The sequence below is a fragment of the Urocitellus parryii genome, chromosome 7 (assembly GCF_045843805.1).
Source record: "Urocitellus parryii isolate mUroPar1 chromosome 7, mUroPar1.hap1, whole genome shotgun sequence".
NCBI lineage: Eukaryota > Metazoa > Chordata > Mammalia > Rodentia > Sciuridae > Urocitellus > Urocitellus parryii.
Window position 1 is genome coordinate 158,118,444 of NC_135537.1, and position 16,721 is coordinate 158,135,164.

Consider the following 16,721-nt stretch of genomic DNA (forward strand, 5'->3'; position numbering starts at 1 on the left):
CTCCTGTCCTGAGAGAATACAATCTCAGTGTTCCTAGACCTTTGGGCTTTTCCCTGGGTAGGTCCAATCTGGATTTTCATGTCAAATTCACCAATTTCTAAGTGTTTTCCACTAATTCCAAAAATTTTAAATGTGTTCGCAGGCTCTTAAAACCTGCTCCATGCCCAGATCTGGCCTACATGTTACACCAGTTACAGCCCTTCTGTATGATGTAAAACCTTTGTGTTTTTTAGGTACTGGGGATTGAACCAGGGGCACTCTACCAATGACATATATCCACAGCCCTCTCCCAGCTTTTTTTGAGACAGGGTCTTGCAAGGCTGACCTCAAGCTTGTGATCCTCCTGCTTCAGCCTCCTCAGCCACTAAGATTACAGTGGGATTACTGTGCCTGGCCATGTGACACCTCTTTGATGGCATATTCCTCTCCCTATATAGTGCCTACATCTCTGTGCTGTTGTAAAGCTCAGTCTAAATGACCTAAGCCCAAAGATGGCTCTTGTCCACCTCAGCCTTACCTGCTGGTCCACACCCACAGCATCCAGCCCGTCGTACATGATGTCTACCCAACCATCCTTAGATGCCAGCACAAACAGGGACATCAGGGCCTGGGGGAGGAGGGGATGAAGAGGAGAAAGAGATAGGCCTTTGAAATCTAGAATGTGTGGCTGAATCATCCCATCTGCCCCCAAAGCGCCTCCTGGCAGCAGCGTGGGGTATCCCAGCCCTTGAGAGGTTCATCTGGGGTCACACTCCAGGACTTAGGTGTGCTCTCAGTCCCAGGGCTCCATGGATGGTTCAAAGCCATGAGAGATGAACACAGCCTCTGAGCCCAGCCAGGTAGGGTGAGGGATTTCTGGGACCCTGGGACCCTGGGAATCCAAAAACAGTAGGGGCCTGGGAAACAAACCAGAAAAACTGAGTGAGCTACTTCATTGTCTACATTTCTTTTTCTGCAAACGTGGAGTGAAAAGGAATCATCTTAACTATATGTGGCCTAACCACGTGAGCAAATGTGCACCTCACCTAGACTATTGGCCCCATGGAGATATGATTATGACTCCACTCACCAGATGATGAAACTGAGGCCTCAGAAGATCACTGACCTGTCCCCACCTCCACATGTGCTTTCTGCTCTGCCATGCAGCACTGTGACCCTGGGCAAGACCCTTACCGTCTCTGAGCTTCCATTTCTGTGTTCTTGGGGGGGGATAAGGCTTTGTGGGCTAACTCACTGGGGTGTTTGGGATGGACTGAGCTTTATGACCTGCTGGTGGTTAGACAGCCAGGGCCAAGCTCCCCAGGGCTGCTCACCTTCAATCAAGTCAATATGTCTCATCAATGTGGACTTGCAACCCTGCCACTCCTCCCCCACCTCCCACCTCTGATCCTGGGGCTCACCTGGCCCAAGTTGTCAAAGTTGTACTTGTGCCGGACCCACCGGTAACTGGCCTCGGCACAGTCAGATTTGTTGGTGATGTTCCTGGTGTCCTCCCCCTGGCACACGAAGAACTTCCCTTTGAAGAGCTACATACACACGCACATGCCAGGGACAGAAAGAAGTGACTGTGACTCAAGAAGCCAGGACCCCCTGCCCCATCCCCACCCCAGCCCTGGGGCCTAGAGGCTCTGAGAACACCCTGGGGATGCTCCACTCTGGGGTTAGTCAAGTCAGTGTCCTTGATGGGAACTTCCCCGCAGTCACCCCTTTTTGTTCCTAGAGAGGGAAGATAGGATAGAAGTTGCGGGGGGGGGGGGCAGCCATTCCTCTTCTACCAAGGCTAAATCAAGGTGTCCCCTGAGAACATGCTAGAAATGCTCCCCCTTGGGCCCCCCAGACCGACTGAATCAACCACACTGCTGGGGCGGGGGCAGCAATCTTTCCCCCAGCTGCCTAGGTAATTCTGACGCACACTCAGGTTTGAGGACCACAGAGCTAGGTGTTTTATTCTCATGGTCACAATGGTGGGGGGGAGTAGGAATTATCAGCTCCACTTTACAGATGAGAAAAACTGAGGCTCAGGGACATTAATGCACTCATATAACCAGAGGATGGCAGAAAAGGGGCTTGAACCCTGGTCTGTCTTGAAAGCTCACTCTCTTTCCAGTGCAGACCACACCATGACTGCTTCCAGGGAAAGGGATTTGAGGGAAGGAAGGATCAGGAGCCTGAACCACCTGCTTGGGAAAGATCCACTGAAATGTCCCAGGAACGGCCTCAACATTGGTTGACTTTCCTAAGCCAAGGAGACTGGGAAGTGGGGAGGGGGAGGCCACCGGGCTGTGTGGGGGTTGGGGGTCAGGCAAAGAGGCTCAGTTTTGGCAAAGACAGCCTGGTCCCTGGGGCTGGAGAATTTCTAGGAAACCAGGGAACAACCCTTCCCCAGGGCACAGTGGACATCCTAGGAAGCTAAAGAAAGAAGGGAGTGGGGGAGGGGTGTTAGACACCCAGGAGCTCCCATGCTGCCCCAACAGCCAGCTGTCTACCCTGCAGCTGGAATGGGGAACACTGGAAGACAAAGACAGGGCGGAGGGGCTCCCTGCTCCCCAGAGGTGTCTGATGGATCCTGCAGGCGGCTCTGGCTCTGTTTCCTCTGAAGCCAAGTTTCTCCCTGGGCCAGGAGCCAGGTTTCCCCAGCAGCCCCACTTCCTGCCTTGTCTGGGGTCTGCACCCGCCCGCCTGCCAGCACGCTGCTAACCTGGCCCAGCTGTCTGGGCCCTGGATCTCCAGGCCTGGCACGCAGCCCGCCCTGCTCAAGTGGGGAAGGAAGGGAGGAGATCCCGGAGTAGACCTGGGCCAGCCAGCGTCTGCAAGCTGAAGTGCGCCGGGAGCCAGGGACAGCAGCCTGCAGCTACTAGGGGGTTGAAGTCTCTATGAGGCTGGGCCCCCTTTGGGGCCCTCTTCTGGGTTCTCAGTTTTCTGCAAAATGCCCAGGAACCGAGGGGCCCAAGGCCTAGGGCCTGGAGGTAAGGGTTCCTGTTTATTCCTTTTTGGAATAATGGTGGAAGCAACTTGAAACCCAGAACCCTGGGGCCAAGACAAGGGCACTCCTCAGGCTCTTGCAGACAAAGCCCGCATACCTGCACCCCCAGGATGCCAAAAATGATGAAGAAGGCACAACAGATGACCACGATGTTGCCGATGGGCTTCAGAGAGGACATCAGCGTTTCCACCACCAGCTTCAGGCCCTGGGCTCGGCTGATTACCCTGGGGAGAGGAGGGGCTGTGGTGAGAGGGGCTCCCAGGCTGGACACTCCCTTATCCCTTACCCTTACAGTTAGGGCTGTTCCCCGCTCCCAACCTTGGCTCACGGTCCTGTCCTGGGCTCTGGTGGAGGGAAGAGCTCTGCTCCCGAGCTCACGGTGCAAAGTAGAGTCTTCTCTTCATGGGGCCCCTGCCCTGAGGACTCCTACCCGCCATCTCTCCAAACACCCCTGGGCCCACATTTCCACCTCCATTCCCAGGATGTCCAGTGTATATTCCCTGATCAGGCTGGGAGTGGGGAGGACTCGACTCGAGGGAGGAGTTCCACTCCCCAGGGAGGCAGTGTGTGGTGGGGGGACCAGGACGCCAGCTCAGAGAGGCAGGTAGGAAGGGAAAGAGAGGGGGAGGTGGGTTGTCACAGGAAAGCATCACCATTAAGTCAGTACCATCCCACAGGGGAAGGCTCCAAGTTGAAGAGCGGTGACTGCGGGACCAGGGAGGGCTTGGGGAGGGTAGACTGGCTGCCAGGAGAAGTGTTACCTGGGGGAGGGGGGCGTGGGACCTCTGAGAGTCACAGAAGGTGGAGGAAGCCAGCAAGAGGAAGGGGCCACCTCAGGGGAAGGGGTAGAGCATCACCCCTGAGGGCACCACTTAAGGGAGAGCTTCAGCTGGAGGCCACAGGGGACCTGCCTATGGGTCCTCCTAATGTGCCCCTTACAAGGGTGTAGTCATGACTCATCTTGTCACAGAAAGTGGCCCTGAGGAATATGTCACATTGGAGAGGAGAATAAAGAAAAGAATGGGTGTGTCTTGGAGGGAAATTACCAAGGATATATATACACACACACACACACACACACACACACACACACACACACACACACATTTCATATATATATGAAATGTGTGTATATATATTTTTTCTTATTTATTTAATTTTTTTTTTTTTGGTACCAGGGATTGAACACAAGGGCTCTGCCACTGAACTACATCCCCCGGCCCTTTTTAAAATTAAAAAATTTTGAGACAAGGTCATGCTAAGTTGCTGAGGCTGGCCTTGAACTTGTGATCCTCTTGCCTCAGCCTCTCAAATTGCTGGGATTACAGACATGTGCTACTGTGCCTGTCACCAAGGCCATAATTTGTTGTCTGGGGTGGGGTCACAGGAGGCAGGGCTTATGAGGTCTTTGGTCCCACTGCGGGGGGCGGGGGTGCTGGTAGTTAGAAGTGTCCCTGAGGAGAATGCATTGCTAGAGAGGGGAGTGTGGAATCTTCGGGGGGGAGGGGGGTCACCTGAGCGGGCGCAGGGTCCGCAGCAGTCGCAGCACCCTCAGCATGCCCAGGATCTTGGTGCCGCTGTCAGAGACCATGGACACCAGGATGTCGATGACGGAGATGAGCACCAGCAGCCCATCGAGCACATTCCAGCTGCTTCGCAGATACGCCTGCTCCCCGAAGCACCAGCCCAGTGCCACCACCTGGGGACCGCCACCGCATCGCTGTCACCAGCCACCCTCCCTGCAGTCCCCAATCCTGCCCGCTACTGTGGCCAATCCTTCCACCCTCAGCTAGTTCCACTGTCTCCAAGGAACCAGAGGACCCAAACCAACGCCCATCCCCGTCACCTTCACTGTCATTTCAGCCAGAAAGACCGCAGTGAAGATGTAATTGGAGAGGGTCAGGAAGATGCGTTCCTGCAAGAGAGAGGGGGAGGGGCACCATGAACTCCCTTCCATGGACCAGGTCTGCTCTCTACACAGAAGCCAAAAAGTGCTTCAAACATTTGATGCAGAAAGATGACCCCACCCTCCCCAACAACACATCTCCTACACACTTCTGTCTGTCTCTCTCTCTCCCTCCTTTTCTCTCTTTCTCTCTCACACACAGCCAGTGCCAGGTCCTGACCCTACTTGTAGCTCTGTAGCAGTCTCGCCCCTGCCATTGAACAGACCCTCCCCCAGCCACACAGCCCAGAGGGGAGTCTGTGCCACAGTTCTCTTAACCAAGCCCCAAATCCCAGGCCCTATTCTCCCATGCCTTCCTTTAAACTGGGACAGGAGTCAACTTGATCTCTGACCCCTGCCTGCCATCCTATCCTTCTCACTTGCTTTCCTGCTGTGTGCCCTAGAAACAGAGCAGCAGGCAAGTTGGGCACCTGGGTACAGACTGTGAATCCCCAGGAACCATATTTATGCTGGGCACGTGCCCCCCCCCCCCGCCAGTGCCCTGTTGTTGCCCTTGTCTGCCATGGTGTCGAAGGCCATTCCTGGTGGCCAAGAATGGGGTTCAGAGAGCTCAAGAGGCAGCGGGCAGTGGGAGCATGAGAGAGTGCAAAAGAGAGAAAGAAGGAAAGGAGAAGAGCAGGCAGTGACCCAGCGGGAGAGGGAGGAGCTGAGCAGGAAGGTGGGGAGACTGTGACAGGGAGCTCCCTGCAAGAGGCGGCCAAGGAGGGCGTGTGACCAGCCCAGGAGGGGTTTCCCAGGCCTGGTACTCCCTCGTCTACCTAGTCCAGGGCCCTAGGCTGGCTCCTCCACTCCTCAGGCTCCCTGCGACCCCGTCCTGGCCTGACAGGGGCCACCCTCATGGAAAACAGAAGCCCCAGCAGCCCTGAAACCCAAACAATGATGTGGGGGCAGCCAGGAGGGGAGGGAGGACCTCGGATGACCTCCAAGCAAGTGCAAAATGCCATGAGAGGAAACAGGACCACCCTCAGCCCACCCTTGTAGCATCCGAATGGTTGCCAGAGGGGAGGGACTCTGATGCCAGGCAAGGGAGGACAACTCCCAGAACCAGCTGGGCTGGGCCTATCCCAAAGAGGGGAAGCCTAGGCAGGATGCCCAGCACTCGGGCCTCTCCTGTTCTCCTGAGAAGGCCTGACAGGTTCACAGCCAGCAGAAGTGACCAATATCACCCCTCCAGCCCCGAAAACCTATGTGCTTGTGACCTGGCAGACCACAGGGAACAGAGCGCAGCTCCCCTGTCCTGCTCTGTATCACCCATGGCACAGACTGGGCAAGACCTCTCTCAGCAGTCACAGAGGAAACTGAGACCCTTGGCTGGAAGCAAGACCACTCATCCCACATAGGACAGTCTCAGTTTGGTCACCCCAACCCCGTGGGACGCACACACTTGTGCCTCCCAAGCCTCTGGCTCAGAACATGCTGTGTCATAGCCTAGGGTGTGGTGGAGCACCCAGCTGGGCAGTGTGCCAACAGAGGGGAAACTGAGGTAGGGGAGAAACACAGGAGGCATCCTGGGGGTAGGACCAGGAGCAAGGGCTGGAGTCCAAGAGACCCATGGAGAGTCCTAGCTCTCTCCCTCCTGGATGGTTGACCTTGGGCAGGCTGGTGGGCCTTGCCTCTTTCGCTTGTTAGCAGTGCTAACCCAGGAGGGGCCTGGCACCAAGCAGGACCCAGCAGCCGTGTCTCCAGCTCTAGTGACTCACAGCGCTGTGGGGGTCGATTTTGGGGCGCTCCATGGCAATGGTGATGCAGTTGAGGAAGATGATGATGAGGACCACGTGGTCGAACATCTTGTGGGTGATGATCCGGTGACACAGGAGGCGGAACCTGCTCCAGAATAAAGGCCAAGGCTGAGGGGAGGAGGTGGCACCTGCAGCCCCCACCCCGAGGGCTCTCCCAGTTGGAGGCCACCTCCCCAGGCCTTTCACTCATGCTCCCAAGGCAGGTGCGACTCCTAGGAGCCCTGGATAGCCCTGCAGGGGCTCTGCCAGAGCTCCCGACCTACCTCGACTGAGGAGGAAAGATGTAGGCAGACCAGGAGTCACGCTCACGGCAGCAGGCAGGGAGCCGGGCTCGGATCCAGGCTCGGATCCTCTCCCCTTTGCTCTGTGGAGGGGCACTGGAGCGTGAGCAGGAGCGGGCCTCCCAGGCCCCCCACTCCTCAGCAGCTCCAGGCCCCGCATCTGGTCCACCCTCCCCCACCTCTGCCCAGCCGGCTGCCTTGCTTCTCTTCCCTTATTACTAACACTACCTCCAGTCTCTAAGCCACGTGGGTTCCCCTCCCTGAGCATTGCCCCTTTCTCTGTGTCCCCTTCTTCCCCTGCACCCCTTCCAGAGAGCTCCACTCTTCCCATCCCTGCCTCCAACCCAGCCCCCTGCCTGCCCTCCTCCCTCCCTCCCTGCTGGGCTTGGAAGCTGCATCAATTATCAAACATTGTACTCATCCCAGCTGCCTGTTCAGACACACCTGGGCAGAGGAGACACTGACCCTTCTCCTCACGTGCTAACCCTGCATCCCGGGTCCTGCTGCCCATCCATCCCCAGGGTAGAGGGTGATGAGGGGTTGGGGGAGGGTGGATGGGTAGGAACAGGCTGGAAATCAAGGCTTGTGATCAGGACCAGATGAGAAAAGAGGCCGGGAGGGGGGACATCAGTTTAGAGAGATGAGTGATGGGTCTTTCTGAGTCACAGGGGGAGGGCCATGAAAGATTCATACACATCTGCCTGAAACCATTCATATCCACCAAGGACAGCAGAGCCGCAGTCCCAGGCATGACAAGGACCTGGGGCTCAGCAGGGTGGCAGAGAGGACAAAAGGGGCTGCTTAGAGGCCAGCTCAGTTTCTAGGGCTAGGCACCTCTAGAAACCCCCCGGGCTTGGAATGGCAGCACACACAGTTGCCCTCTCTCAAGGCCAGGCAGAGTTGCCCTCTCTCAAGGTTGGGTGAGGGGTCGCTGTGCCCATGGGGGCCTCACCAGATTGCCCTCATCATCGGCGTCATCCCCATCCAGTGGAGGGTCGTCGGGCCGCAGGGCCCGGGCCAGGCGCCCAGAAGCCGACTTGCCATTGCAGTCCTGGTGCTCAGAGGCAGAGCTGCGACCGCTGGCTGTGCGGTGCAACCCCGGCACCTGCAGTGTGTCCGGCAGGTCAAAGGAGCTCTTGGCTTCCCGCTCCAGGGAGCCTCTGTGGTGATGGTCACTGCCCACTGGACTGGCCCGCTCCTCTTCCGAGCTCTCCTCCTCATCCTGGCTCTCTCGGCCCTCCCCAGACAACAGGGACCTCCGCTCCCCACTTGGGCTCCTTCGCTTTAGGCTGGGGGCACGGCCAAGGCTGTTCCGGCTGGAGCGCCTGCTGGTCCAGCTGCTTGCTGCGCTCCAGGGGCTGTGTGGAGAGCTGCGGGCACTGGGCTGGGGGTGGGCAGAGAAGGAGTGGCCTCAGCTATGGTCACTTCACATGCACCCCTCTCCTATGAGCCTCCCTGTCACAACATTGGGTGTAGAGGTGGGAGCAGGAGCTCTGGACTTAAATGCCTGGTTTCAGACCATGGCTCACCCCATTCAGCTGCATGACCTGAGGTAAGTTCTTAAACCTCCCTGTGCCTCCATGGCTAAAGCCAATATGGCAATAACATTCGTTCCTCATTTAGTTGGTAAGAGAAGTATTATCATCGCTGAGAGGCAGTTTAAAATAATATCGAGAAGAAACTCAAACAACTCAATAGCAAGAAAACAACCCAATCAAAATAACGGGCAGAGGACCAGAGTAGACATTTCTCAAAAGAAGACATTCAGGGCTGGGAATGTAGCTCAGTGGTCGAGCACTTGCCTAGCATGCAAGAGGCCCTGGGTTCCATCTGTAGTACAAAAATAAAGAAAGGAAGAAGAAGGAAGAGATAGAGGAGGAGGAGGAGGAGGAAGAGACATAACAATGACCAGTGGCTTACAGGTACAGATGGAAAAGCTGCTCAGTATCACCAATCATCAGGGAAATGGAAATTAAAACCACAATGAGATATCACCTCACACCTGTAAATGGCTATTATCAAAACAGATGTGGAGAAAAGGAAACGCTTGTACACAGTTGGTGGGAATGAAAATGATTATAGCCACTATGGAAAAATAGTATGGAGGTTCCTCAGAAAACTAAAAATAGAACTGCTGTAGGATCAAGCAATCCTACTCCTGGACACATATCGAAAGGATCTGAAATCAGTATGTGGCAGAGAAGTCTACACTCCCAGTTCACTGCAGCCCTGTTTACAAGAACCAAGATATCTGATCCAAGTATCCATCCACTGAGAAACGGATGGAATGAAAACATAGCACATGTGCGTGGACACACACACACACACACACACACACACGAATACTATTCAGCTGTTAAAAATTTAAAAATTCTGTTTTTTACATTGACATGGATGAACCTAGAGGATATTATGCTAAGTGAAATAAGCCAGGCAACACAGACACAAATACTGCACCATCTCACTTATATGTGGAATCTAAAAATGTTGAACTCATTCAAGTAGAAAGTAGACTGGTGGCTCATAGAGGTTTAGGAGACGGGGATGGGAAGATGGTTCTCAAAGAGTACAGAGTTTTGCTGGGCGTGGTGGCACACGCCTGTAATCCCAGTGGCTTGGGAGGCTGAGGCAGTAGGATCATGAGTTCAAAGCCAGCCTCAGCAAAAGCAAGGTGCTAAGCAACTCAGCGAGATCCTATCTCTAAATAAAAAATACAAAAGAGGGCTTGAGTATGTGGCTCAGGGGTCAAGTGCCCCTGAGTTCAATCCCTGGTACCAAAAAAAAAAAAGGGTACAGAGTTTCAATTAGACAGGAGGAATAAATTTTTGAGATTTACTGCAATAACACGGTGACTATAGTTAACAATGACCTGTGTATTTTTCAGAATTGCTGAGCACAGGCTCAACACAGGGCCAGGGGAGAAACATGGCCTGAGTAGATTTTAGACGTTTATAACCACACAAAAGTACACGAGGTGATGGACGATGTCAACTAGTGTGACATTATCACTCCATAATGTATACACGTATCAATACGTCACATCAATATGTACATCCCATAAATATATATATGACCATTTGTCAATTAAAATTAAAGTCTTAAAAATTAAAAATAAAACAATGGTGAGAGCATGGGTTCTGGCACCAGCCTCCAGGAACTGTAAGGCTGGTTCTGTCACTCATTTCAGCCATCTGAGAGGCAGGTCCCAGCTGTAAAATGGGGACAATGATGGGACCCACCTCCTAGGGCTGAGTGAGGATTAACTTCACCTAGAGGCTTCTGAGCAGGGTCTAGAGCAATGTCTGGCACAGAATCAGGAACGAAGGGAGGGTGTGATTATTCTGACGAGGTATGAAGGAAGCAGGAAAGGAGGAAGCGGCATCTGCCCCCGTTTCACAGAAGAGGCTCAGAGAGGTTGAGTTTTGCCAAGGTCACTCAGTGAGAGGACAGAAGAGGCAGGATTAGCACCCTGCTCTTTGGCCTCCGAAGCTAGGGAGCCCTCTGTCTGCACGGCCAGCCCTGACCGCCCTGGGGTTTATCTAGGCACACCCAGGCCTTGCCTGACCCATGGCTCTGGAACGGTTCCCTTGGACCCCCTCCTCCACTCTCTCTTCCTCCGTGGACCTCCACCACTGAGCACCCCGTGAGCTCCCTACCGGTGACTTCATCTCGTGGACCGCCCCTGGTTCTGCAGACCCACTGCTGCTGGTGCGGCGGGAGCTGGGACCCAGCGCCTCGCCCAGGCCTGTGCTGGAACTCTTGGGCAGCGACATGGGTGTGGCAGCTGTGTGGATGATGAGAGGCGGCAACAGGCTCTTCTGCAGCTCGGGGTGCTCGCCCAGAGACACCACTACAGGGGGAGACAGGGAGAGAGCCTGAGTCCACTCAGGGCTGCCCCAGGGCAAGGGGCTGCACCCTCAGGAGAGGTACTCACGGGCCAAGCGCTTCTTCCTGTCCCCATCGCCATCCACGCTGGGCGAGAAGAAATCAGGCTCTGACTCGGATTTGGTGGCATCTCCCTAAGGTGGGGAGCAGTGGGCCATTAGGGCCCTGGCCAGGCAGAGGTCATTGGGATGGACCAAGGTCTCCCTCTCTTCACATACACACACCACATATATATATATATAGGCCACAGGAACCAGCAACCACACAGGAGGCATGCACCGGTGCAGGCCAGACCACCCAGGCTCGGGCCCAGGGCTCCCATGACTCTGCCTCCCACCAGCCACACTGTGAAAAAGGCCACGGCTATCCTGAGCCCACAGCACTACCAGCCTGACTGGACTGGCACCAAGTCTGGCTTCGGGGAGAAGGGGTGGCTGGGTGGGCGGGTGACACAGGCTGGAGGAGCTGGGGACAATGATCACTAGAACCTCAATCCTGAAAGTCCACTTGAAGCCCCCTGCCTTCTCTCCATGGCTCCCCTCCCCTGAGCCTCAGACTCCAGGACCCTGGCAGGAAACTGAAAGACCCCGGTCAGAGCCGCTTAGCCCCAGGTCACCACTTCAGTCCCTCTGCTCCTGCCCTCCACCTTCTTCAAGCCCTGGGCCCCTCCCTGGCCCCATTTTTTTTTTTTTTTTTTTTTTTACTTCTGTCATCTTTGGGATAGTTTTTTCTTCCTTCCTAGCAGGTCAGTAGGTTCCCCAGTAATTACACACTTCTCCTTAAGAAGTTATTAAAAAATACTTGATTGCTACTTTTGATAAGGACATAAATATTGGGTAATTGGTGTCTCGGGGGATCATTTTCATTAACTCAGTTTACATCCCTAACGAGGCCTTTAATTATCAAGTGGGATCTCCAGGGGGCTGCTTGGGATGAGCAGCACCATGGGGGTCCTATGGGAATCCTGACTTTGCCCCAAATTCCAGTTCTGGTGCAGGAAAAGGCAGGGCACAGGCTCAACACAGGGCCAGGGGAGACACATGGCCTGAGATAGCTGGCTGGGTGATTAGGGGACCAGAGATTCAGAGGTGGAATCTGAAATTCTGGTTCATTCGGGCACGTGCCACGCCCCATTCCTACATCCTTCAAGGACTTGTCCTGAGCTGAGGCAGTTTGTGGGGTCTCCGATGGGGTCCCAGGGAAGGGGATCAAGGGCAGAGAGACGGGGAAGCATGATCTGTGGCCACAGGTCTCGACGACTCCACGGAAGCCGAACATCTGGGACTCCTCCAGGACGCACACACGGGCTGCCGCACACACGTGCACACAGAGGATTCTAAGTCCCTTCCTTCTCCAGTCCATCCAGAGGCCTGGCAGGGACGGGAACATGCCCTTTGCAGGTTGATGGGGACAGAGGCAAGGAGGCGCCTCCCTTCCATGTCCTCAAGGGGAAGGGACTTAAAATCGAAGCAAACCTCACAACACCAATGACCACCACATCAACCACAGGTTGCACAGCAGCTGAGCGTGAACACGAGCACAGAGACACGGAGGCGCAGTGGAGGGGGGGCATGGGCGCAGGGGCATGCCAACTCATGATCGCGTACCTACCCCCTGGGAGTCGACAGGCAGCTGAATACAGCTTAACTGTCCACTCGCATCTTCCCGTTTGCTGATTTCCTACAGGGAGAGGGGGAGGCAGGGGAGGGCCGCTGGTCACAGGCTCTCGTGAGCCTTCAAATATCAGCAGTGTCCAAAGAAGAGGAAGAAGAGGAGGCTGCACACCCCACAGCAGGGGAAATGAGAGACACAGGGTGGGGAGTGGCGGGTGGGACAGGACAGCCTTCCAGAATTCAACCACAGGCCCCCAGGCCAGAATGAATCTGAAAGGTGAGGGCAGAGGCCGCCAAGATGGGGTCCAGGGCAGGGAAGGATCAAGCCCCCAGTGATCAGCTACCATGCACGGAGAGTGTGCTGGGCAGAGCAAAACTGCCCATCAGCACAGCTTGCTTCCCTGACAGACAGGAAGTGATGCCACCATGACCATCTTACAGGGCCAACACCCAAGGTCAGGAGAAGTTAAGAAAATGGCTTGAATCATGCAGAGTAAGAAGGGGGTGTGGGCTGTGAACCCGCACATCCCGCTCTCCCTGGCTCTGGGGCAGCCGACACGGGGGGAGGGCAGGGAGGATAGGAAGGAGAAGAGGACAAAAGCCTCAGACTGGGCCTCGGTGAGGAGCAAAATCAGGCCTCATAATTTCTCAGACTCTGGGTCCAAGTCCCTTCACATCAGAATGAATCCAACTGCTCTGTGTGGGATGGGATGTGACAAGTTAACACTGGGATGATGGCTATGATGTTGTTTGGTACCAATTAATGGCCGCACACAGGGCCTGCTGCCTGTTCATTTAATTAAGTGTGTTGATGATAAATATACAGGAATTCAGGGCACTGCCCCCCTGCGAGTCAGAAAATCAACAGCCAAAGCAGGCTCTATCCCCAGCGCCACCTCCTCCCCACCTCTTGGCATGGTGGCAAGGCCAGCAGGGGAGCTACCCTTGAGGTCTCCTGCTGGTGAAGTCCACCAAAATGGGAGCAGCCACCCCCTCCATGGAGGAAGGTTGTCTTATTTGTAAAGACAAACCAACATAAAATTCCAGAATATCACAAAAGCAAACCCCCTTCCCCTGCCAGACCGTGGGGACTCCTGAAACCCCAGACCAAAGAGGGCAGGTGGCCGTGGAGGTGTCCAGGTCACTGGCATTGACAGACAGCCCTCACCCATGCTACCACAGGCAGGACAACGGAACAGGAGGTCCAGGCCCTCACGCGGGCACCTCAGGACCTCACAGAGGCGCTCAGGACCACAGCTGCTGTTCACCTCCAGGGAGGATCTCAAAAGGCTCCTCCACCCCATGCCACGGCTGCAGCATCACAGCCCAAGTCACCTTGTTGAGGTGGCACCCTCCAGGAAAGGGCATTTATATTCTGAAAGTTGAGGAGGCTGTGGCTCCCAGGGGCCCTTGTCGGCCCCCCATACTGGAGCAGTTCACAAGTGCCCAGCAGGGCCAGGGTGACCAGGCCAGGCACAAGGGCCAAGCAGCTCCATTCCCACACTCAGACATCACTGCTGCCTAGCAACCAAGCCAGCTCAGCTGCACTCGATTTAACAAGGTGCTAAGAAAGGCCGAGCAGCGGGGAGGGGGCTGTCTGCACTGGGCACCCCAGGACTGCCATGCCAGCTGGAGGGCAGTGAGGACAGGCACAGGCTTCAGGTACCTTCCATTTCCCTTCACAGAGTTCCACAGAAATTTTTCTAGAGAGGTTTAGCCGTCGGGAGCTGCCGCTTGTAAGGGGATAAAGGGACCAGTCCCTACTCAGCTCCTCCTCCTGCAGGGCCCGAGCGATGACCCAGAGTGGAACTATAGACACTCTGACTCTTAAGGGAACCCTGTGGCACCCTCAACTCTTCAGGGAAACCCCAAAGAAGCACCCCATTCCAGGGAGAGCGCCAATGGCCCTCCCTCCCTGCAAGAAGCCCAGCCACCACCAAAGCCTCCTCCATAGGCTGCCCTCTGCCACCCAGCAGGGAGGAAATGCGATAATGGGTAACTACAGAATTAAAACGGAAGCGGGGAGAAAAGGCCAGTGCGGGACAGATGAACCCGCACCCCACCAGCCTGGCCTGGCCCACGGGGAACAGCCCTCCCTTGCAAGGCTGGGGAAGAGTCGGAAAATAGATTTTTGTTTTTCCACCGTGTGCTGGGTATTTATAGACCAGGCCGCAGCGGGAGTTTTCATCCGGGTCACCCGGAGAGAACTGGACCAAGAGCTTCTCCAGGCCCAACCCGGAGCATTTCTAGGTTGGGCCAACTTGCCGTGTTTGAGGTGCTAGGGTGATGGGCTAGACCTGGGGGCTTAGGCGGGAAGGGAGGCAGAGCTGAGGCAGAGCTGAGGGGATGCGGTCCTTGGGGCAGACACTGCACCCTGGCACAGCCAGGGCAAGATCAATGTAAATCAATATTAATTGATGACGCTGCCTGTGACGAAGGTGATGGAGTCTGGGCTGGAAATAGGACGCTCATCTCTGCCATGCCCGCACTAATTGGGCTCATTTCTCACCCTGGGCAGCTCAGCCCTGCCCGGGCTCTGGTGGCATCTTCATCAGCTCAGCCTGAGCTCAGATTACTTGCACGCAAGCCTCCCCCAGATGTCCCATAGAGCACCGTGCTTAGGGTCCAGCTGCACTGTGGGCCCGACCCTGGCTCATTTGACTTGCTGGGGAAGGGTCTAGCTGGTGGAGAGAGAAGCCCACAGGTCACTAACCTATAACCCAGGGACCCCCACCCAACTATACCATCTTCCACAGGAGAACTGCGTGACCCCCAGCACCTCCCTCCAGCCACTCTCCAGGCCCTGGCTTAGTCTGGGGGGCTGCCTGAAAGATCTCCCAAGACCTCACAGTCTACAGCAGAAGGGGGAGGAGGCTCAAGACAGGCAGTCATTCCTCCTGGAAGTACAACTGCCCTGGGCAAGGTGAGATGGGCAGGGGGTTACCTCTGCCTGGAAGCCTTCCACCAAAATGGCGACAAGCAGATTAAAGAGCACGTAGTTGCCAAAGGTCATGAGTGCAATGAAGTAAAGAGCAGCCCAGGATGACGTAGAGGCCATGCCGTTGTATAGGACTTTGTTCCAGTCCTCCTGGGTCAGGATCTGTGGGCAGAGAACAAGAGTGAGGGCTTTGACCGGGCACCCAACCTCCTCTGCTCACCCCCTGTCTTGTGACCCTCGCACCTGAAAGACGGTGACGATGGCCCAGAGCAGGGAGTCAAAATTCTTCCGGTCTGGTAGCGTGTCCCCATCCCGCTCAGATGCAAACTTGCAGCCAAAGAGATGCATGCCCAGGATGCTGAGGACACAGGGAGCCACAGACAGGGTCAGGGCCCAGCACTCCCCACCCTAGGCCTCCAGCCCCACATCTGGCCTTCTAGCCGATGCTCACCTGAAGATGAAGATGAAAAGCATGAGCAGCATGCAGAAGGTGGCCACATTGTCCATGGTCTTCATGAGCACCACGAGCTGCCGCTGCAGCGCAGGCAGGAAGCGCACCAGCTTCAGCACCCGCATCAGGCGGAAGGTCCGCAGCACCGACAGGCCGCCCCCCTGCTGGCCCACAATCTCCCACACACTGCGGGGGAGAGGCGAGGCAGGTAGACTAAGCCATAGTACCTTTGTCTCCTGCCTTCCCTTTCAGAGATGCAGCACATGTGAGGGAATCGGCCAGTCCAGAGTGAGAGAAGGGGCATGGATGGGCCCTCTGGCCTCCAGGCAGGAGCCCCCAAGGTGGTCAGGATCCAGGTAATGGACCCAGCCCCCTCCACCCTCCCCAGGCCAATATCACTTCCTGGCATCAGGCAGCCCTCTCCCTAAATCTGGCCAATGCAATTGCTTCGAGTTATGGAATATTTGCTTTGTTCCCTTTTAATGAAATCTAAAGCCAATTCCAAAAAGCAATAAAGCAGTTCTCCTGGCCCTGGGCCTGGGGGGCTGGAATACTTTCCCAAGGTCTTGAAAACCCTAAAGCAAGTCGCTGGTGTCTGAGCTGGTTTCCAAGCACTTTGCAGGCAGGGACAGCTGGCTGGGCCTCACTCCTCTTCCAGCTCCTCACCAAAGACAACTCCCCAATCTGCACCCACCCCAGGCCTAAGTAGGGTTGAGGACAAGAGAGGAGAATGGAACCCGTGAACCCCAGTTTCAGGAGAGCAAGATGTGAAGCAGAGTGTGGAGACCAGAGTTCCCTGCCTGGAGGGAGTGGCAAGGCCTGCGGGTTAATGGGGCCTGACTCCAGACTGCCTCCACCCCAGAAG

At 55.6% G+C, this 16,721-nt stretch overlaps 1 protein-coding gene across 30 annotated transcripts in view; it reads right to left on the bottom strand.

The window, feature by feature from the left end:
* The window catches only part of Cacna1g (calcium voltage-gated channel subunit alpha1 G), a 62,775-nt gene that overhangs the window by 17,298 nt on the left and 28,756 nt on the right, over positions 1 to 16,721 (bottom strand). For 17 of the 30 annotated variants that reach the window (XM_026386920.2, XM_026386914.2, XM_026386918.2 and 14 more), the window contains exons 11-24: positions 15,857 to 16,042; positions 15,649 to 15,763; positions 15,412 to 15,567; positions 12,466 to 12,534; positions 10,904 to 10,988; positions 10,626 to 10,819; positions 7,922 to 8,353; positions 6,952 to 7,052; positions 6,650 to 6,773; positions 4,830 to 4,898; positions 4,498 to 4,682; positions 3,081 to 3,207; positions 1,401 to 1,526; positions 518 to 607 (exon numbers count right to left, since the gene is read on the bottom strand). In XM_026386920.2, coding sequence (XP_026242705.2) covers positions 518 to 607; positions 1,401 to 1,526; positions 3,081 to 3,207; positions 4,498 to 4,682; positions 4,830 to 4,898; positions 6,650 to 6,773; positions 6,952 to 7,052; positions 7,922 to 8,353; positions 10,626 to 10,819; positions 10,904 to 10,988; positions 12,466 to 12,534; positions 15,412 to 15,567; positions 15,649 to 15,763; positions 15,857 to 16,042 — 2,059 coding nt within the window. The remainder of the gene's footprint in view (positions 1 to 517; positions 608 to 1,400; positions 1,527 to 3,080; positions 3,208 to 4,497; positions 4,683 to 4,829; positions 4,899 to 6,649; positions 6,774 to 6,951; positions 7,053 to 7,921; positions 8,354 to 10,625; positions 10,820 to 10,903; positions 10,989 to 12,465; positions 12,535 to 15,411; positions 15,568 to 15,648; positions 15,764 to 15,856; positions 16,043 to 16,721) is intronic. The other 13 variants (XM_026386919.2, XM_026386921.2, XM_026386915.2 and 10 more) reach the window with 2 other exon arrangements.